We start from the raw sequence: 5,126 nt of genomic DNA on the forward strand, positions 1-5,126 counted from the left end.
TAATAATAATAATAATAATAATAATAATTTCATCATGTGCAGTTCATGTCTGATATAGATCAGCCCCACCTACTAGCTTGTGAAGTGCTACAAAGTTACAGTCTTATTATAGGGGAGGGGAACTGTGGATTTGTTTCCTCCTGCCTGCAGCTGACTGATGATGTCATCTCAGCCTAGGCAAAGTCTCTGAAGCTCAAGGATGATAGACCAATTACAATGCAGAGGATAATATAATATATCATATGTTGGATGTATGACCTCATATCTGCTTTGTGTCCTGCAGTGATATCTTCAGATCCAAGAAGATTCTTCCCAACTTCGACAAAATGCTGGAAAACATTTTTCTGCCATTGTTTGAGGCCACAATCAATCCCTCTGACCACAAGGAGCTGTACCTCTTCCTCAACTTTGTAAGTATGGGGCAGTATATTCACTTAAGGGGAAACCACACTTCCACAGTAGAGACTTCTAAGTAAAGGAACTTCTAAGGAGAGGAACTCCACTGCTTCTAAAGAGGGAACTTCTAAGAAGACCTCAACTTCTTCTGAGGGGGGAACATTTAAGGAGAGGACCTCTACTTCTTAAGGGAGGACTTCTAAGGAAAGGACCTCTACTTCTTCTGAGGGGAGGAACTTTTAAGGAGAGGCCTTTAATTGCTTCCGAGGAGACAACTTCTAAGGAGAGGACCTCTACTTCTTCTGAGGAGGGAACTTCTAAGGAAAGGAGCTCCACTTCTTATGAGGAGACAACTTCTAGGGAGAAGACCTCTACTTCTTCTGAGGGGGGAATATTTAGGGAGAGGACCTCTACTTCTTCTGACGGGGGACTTCTAAGGAGAGGCCCTTAACTTCTTTTGAGGGGAGGACTTCTAACGAGAGGACCTCTACTTCTTTTGTGGGGGGAACGTATAAGGAGAGGACCTCTACTTCTTCTGTGGGGGAAAATTCTAAGAAAACCTCTACTTCCACTGGGAAGGGAACTTCTAAGGAGAGGACCTCCACTTCTCAAAGGTGGAAATTTGAAAAGAGGGAAGCTACTACTAATAGGGGTCGACTTTTATGAGGCGAGCGTCCTTTTTCTTAGGGAGGAATGTCTAAGGGAGGATTCTTCTTCCTCCAAGGTAACTTTGTGAATGGATTATCTGTGACTGTATCAATAAGAAAGAACTCTACCACATCAACAGATAAATCAGTGAAAGGGGACCTTTTACTAGCTCTTCTTTGACAGTGCTAGTACAGGGGAGCACTGCACCTTCAGCAGAGGAGCAGCAGAGGAGCCCCTCTTTTTCTTCAGCTTTTTCAGTAAAGGGTCCAATCAACCACTTCCAACTCTTAGTAAAAAAAATAAAAATAAAAGGGAAAACCAGATTTTTTCTACACCATGTCAGTAGGGGGCACTCTTCCACAGTTATATCTGTTAACAGAGAACCCTACATCTTCCTCAACTGTGATAGTAAAATAGAACTTATTTATTTCAACTTAATAGAGAACTTTTATGACAATATATATCTGGAGGGTCTAAAGGGAGATTATATAGTGACTGCAGTTGCTTTTTAATATGAATAGATTTCAATATAGAGGATACAGAATGTAACCTAATGAGAAATGCTTTTGTTTCAGGTGACAGGTTTTGACAGCGTGGATGATGAATCCAAACACAATGATCACATGTTCTCCAACAAGAGCCCAACCCCTGACATGTGGACCCATGAGCAGAACCCACCGTATAGCTACTACTTGTACTATATGTACGCCAACATTATGATCCTCAACAACCTGCGCAAGTGAGTGACGGCTCTCCATATATCACTGATCATGGGGGGGATATATAAGACTCTGTGATTGGTTGGATAAATAATTATTGTATAGGGTAAAAGTGAACTGATATTTATACACGGTTTGTATGATAACACAATGAACCTGGCAGGCAATCAGTGGCATTTTTAATGAGGAACTTCATGGTTGATGAGGTATGGGCACCCTGGGACATGCACTGCATGTATCCACTTCATTATTTTGCTGCAGTCTATATGTAAAGTCACAAGGTACTGACTTTAGATTCGGAAGGCATAATTGATATGGTGTTGTAGTCTTTTAAACGCATGTATATGTATCTTCCTAAACAGAGAGAGAGGGATGAGCACTTTTCTCTTCCGACCACACTGCGGTGAAGCTGGCTCCATTACCCATCTGGTGTCGGCATTTTTAACAGCGGATAACATTTCTCATGGACTGAATCTCAAGAAGGTGAGAAAATTAGACAATAAAATACATACTTTGAATTGGAAGTTTCCACAGCTTTACAAGAATCTTATGTAGCTTTTGATATAATTTCACATTTCAACATTTACTTGTAGATTTTAGGGTTTACCTCCCCCTTTAATTTTGCAAAGCTTTGAGTTGTCAATCAGTAATAGGTGGTGTTGTTTCCAAAATCTTTGCTCTGTGGTTGGAGGAAATCTGGTTGCATGACTTTGATAGATCACAAAATCAGGCTCTTCAATCACAGAGCTCTTTTTGATCAAAGTTTTTTTTAAAGCTTTTATTGAATTCTTTTAGTCTGCAAAAGCTACAGAGTGTGTTTTAGGTGGTATGGCTACAGCTAATTCACTGCTTTATAAAAGAATCCTAAATTTGTGTAGCGAGAAGTATCTCAGTAAGGCAAAAGCCCCACTGTGCAGTAAATCAAAACATAGTGCTTGGGATGCCATTATGTATACATTAGGCATCTGACTCTTTGTGAAAAGCCTAGATATGTTATGATATTTTCAAATAGGTTGTATATACATTATACATGTGATATCCTTTTTTACCCCACACTGTGTTTTGATCTTTGTAGATTTTTATTTAAAAAACTCATTAACAATGTAATCACAGACTTAAATATATAGAACTTTTTTCTGCATTCTGCAAAATGACCACAAGATGTCACCAGTGCACAGTTCTAACCAAATATTTGCCTTTATCTTGCAGAGCCCAGTGCTGCAATACCTATATTACCTGGCACAGATCCCCATTGCCATGTCTCCACTCAGCAACAACAGTCTGTTTCTGGAATATTCCAAAAATCCTCTGAGAGAATTCCTCCATAAAGGCCTCGTCGTGTCCTTGTCCACAGATGACCCAATGCAGTTTCATTATACCAAGGTAAAAAAAATACAAAAAATAGTTAAATAAATGATAGGAAACGATTATTTAATGATTATTTAAAGGTCTAGCTATTTCAATGGTGATATTCCAGGTTTGGATTGATGCCAAGAGTTGGAATGAATACTCTCCAAGATGAAATTTCGTTTTCCCAGCCACAATTTGCAACATGAGTGCAATTATATCACCCCTGCAGAGAATGTGATTGGTTGTAATGGTGGGGAGGAGCTGGGAACTCACTATTGGGAGCCCCAGATTGTATGATTACAAAACAAGTTAGATATTTTAGAATGGGACTTTCTCATAAAAGTTAAACTCAACTTTGCTCCTTCCACCTCCCAATTATTTTTATGGGTCAATAATGTGATGGACAAAGTTCTTTGCTGATCATGGTCCAAGCTTGAGTTTTAAGGGCAGAAAAAAATAAGACGTACAGTACATAGAACCTTAGCCATGTAAATCTTGTATATTGCAATCATTTGTGTCCCCTTTGGAATCCGTCCCATCTATTGCAAGTCGGGTGATGATATTCATCCATAAGGTCTATGATATATTGTTAAAAGTCATACTTTCCCCCCATAAATTACTGTGCATGCACACTGCATGTATTACTGTATGGGTGGCTGTATGTGTGCATCATGCTCATAGGTTAGACTGCTTTTCTATTGGCACTCTTGGTAAAAGTGGCACACTTACAGGTGCCCATTGCCACACCTAAAAGAGTGTTTGACGTGTGTTTGCTGCCTGGCATGTTACCGGGCAGTAAGCACTCACAACTCTCTCCTTAGTCATTAATGCACTCCAGTGGTAGAACTTCATACTGTTACTGGGCCACGGTGTGAATTAGAAACTGGTATCTCCCCAGCATGTACACATACAGCAATACAAACCTGACCGATGTGTCCATAACCTATAAAGATGGATTAGGGCCACCCTCACTTATCAATGTCGTACTGCATGATCAGTTTGCATTCCCCAGGTCTATGACATGTTTCCAAAAACTGCAGATGACCCATGAACCCCTTGTTAAATATGGTCTAATATTCCTTTATTGTCATGCATAGTGTGCAATTAGAGCTAAGCCTTAACAAACTGATAAATATTATGTCTTGCAGGAAGCACTGATGGAAGAATACGCCATCGCTGCGCAAGTATGGAAGCTGAGCACCTGCGATTTGTGTGAGATTGCCAGAAACAGCGTCCTGCAAAGTGGCCTCTCGGACAAGGTCAGTAGATGGGAAATCCGTTGCCCTGTTTCGTTACTTTCTGCACCAATAAAATAATTAACAGAGAATGTTGCGCAGTTCTCCTCAATAAAGAGTTCCCTGTCCCTCTAGAAAACAATCCCATCCCCTTGCTTGTTTATAAACACTTGCAAATTTTGGTAGAAACCCCCATAATGGGCACAGCAAAGTGAGGAACACTGCTGAGATGCAGTGAGCAGTGTAAATCTTAGGACTGAATGGACATAATACAAATTCTATTTCAACCTTGTTTTTCATTGATTAATTGTTACTTCCAATGAATCCGCAGGAGAAGAAGCATTTCCTGGGAGCCAATTACAAGAAGGAGGGTCCAGGAGGGAATGTTATCAGCCGCACCAATGTCGCCCAGATCCGCATGGCGTACCGATATGAGACATTATGTAATGAGCTGAGCTTCTTAACAGACGCTATGAACTCCACAGGCATCGCCCTGGCCCAGGCACAATGAGCGATACCCCTGAGCCTTACTACTCATGTGAATACAGAACTGTGATGGCAATGACGGACGTCCGACGTTTACCTGCCCACCGCACAAATGTTCATCTGCTCCCATCGCATAGAATGTATCAGTGTTGAAATATTTAAAAAAATTATCACATATAGAAAGGTAACCACTGCAACATCACCCCAGGCAGGAAGACTCCTGATGTAACATTTATCATTTCCGTGCATGCCATTTTGTAATTTATTGTAATTAAAAATGACTTTTTTCCCA

At 40.4% G+C, this 5,126-nt stretch overlaps 1 protein-coding gene across 2 annotated transcripts in view; it reads left to right on the forward strand.

Moving 5' to 3' along the window:
* AMPD3 (adenosine monophosphate deaminase 3) overlaps positions 1 to 5,126 on the forward strand; it is a 31,344-nt gene extending 26,218 nt beyond the window's left edge. For both annotated transcript variants that reach the window (XM_072422257.1, XM_072422256.1), the window contains exons 10-15: positions 284 to 410; positions 1,620 to 1,783; positions 2,126 to 2,246; positions 2,973 to 3,146; positions 4,262 to 4,372; positions 4,680 to 5,126. In XM_072422257.1, coding sequence (XP_072278358.1) covers positions 284 to 410; positions 1,620 to 1,783; positions 2,126 to 2,246; positions 2,973 to 3,146; positions 4,262 to 4,372; positions 4,680 to 4,859 — 877 coding nt within the window. In that variant the 3' untranslated portion in view covers positions 4,860 to 5,126. The remainder of the gene's footprint in view (positions 1 to 283; positions 411 to 1,619; positions 1,784 to 2,125; positions 2,247 to 2,972; positions 3,147 to 4,261; positions 4,373 to 4,679) is intronic.

The sequence above is a fragment of the Pyxicephalus adspersus genome, chromosome 9 (genome assembly GCF_032062135.1).
Source record: "Pyxicephalus adspersus chromosome 9, UCB_Pads_2.0, whole genome shotgun sequence".
Taxonomy (NCBI): Eukaryota; Metazoa; Chordata; class Amphibia; order Anura; family Pyxicephalidae; genus Pyxicephalus; species Pyxicephalus adspersus.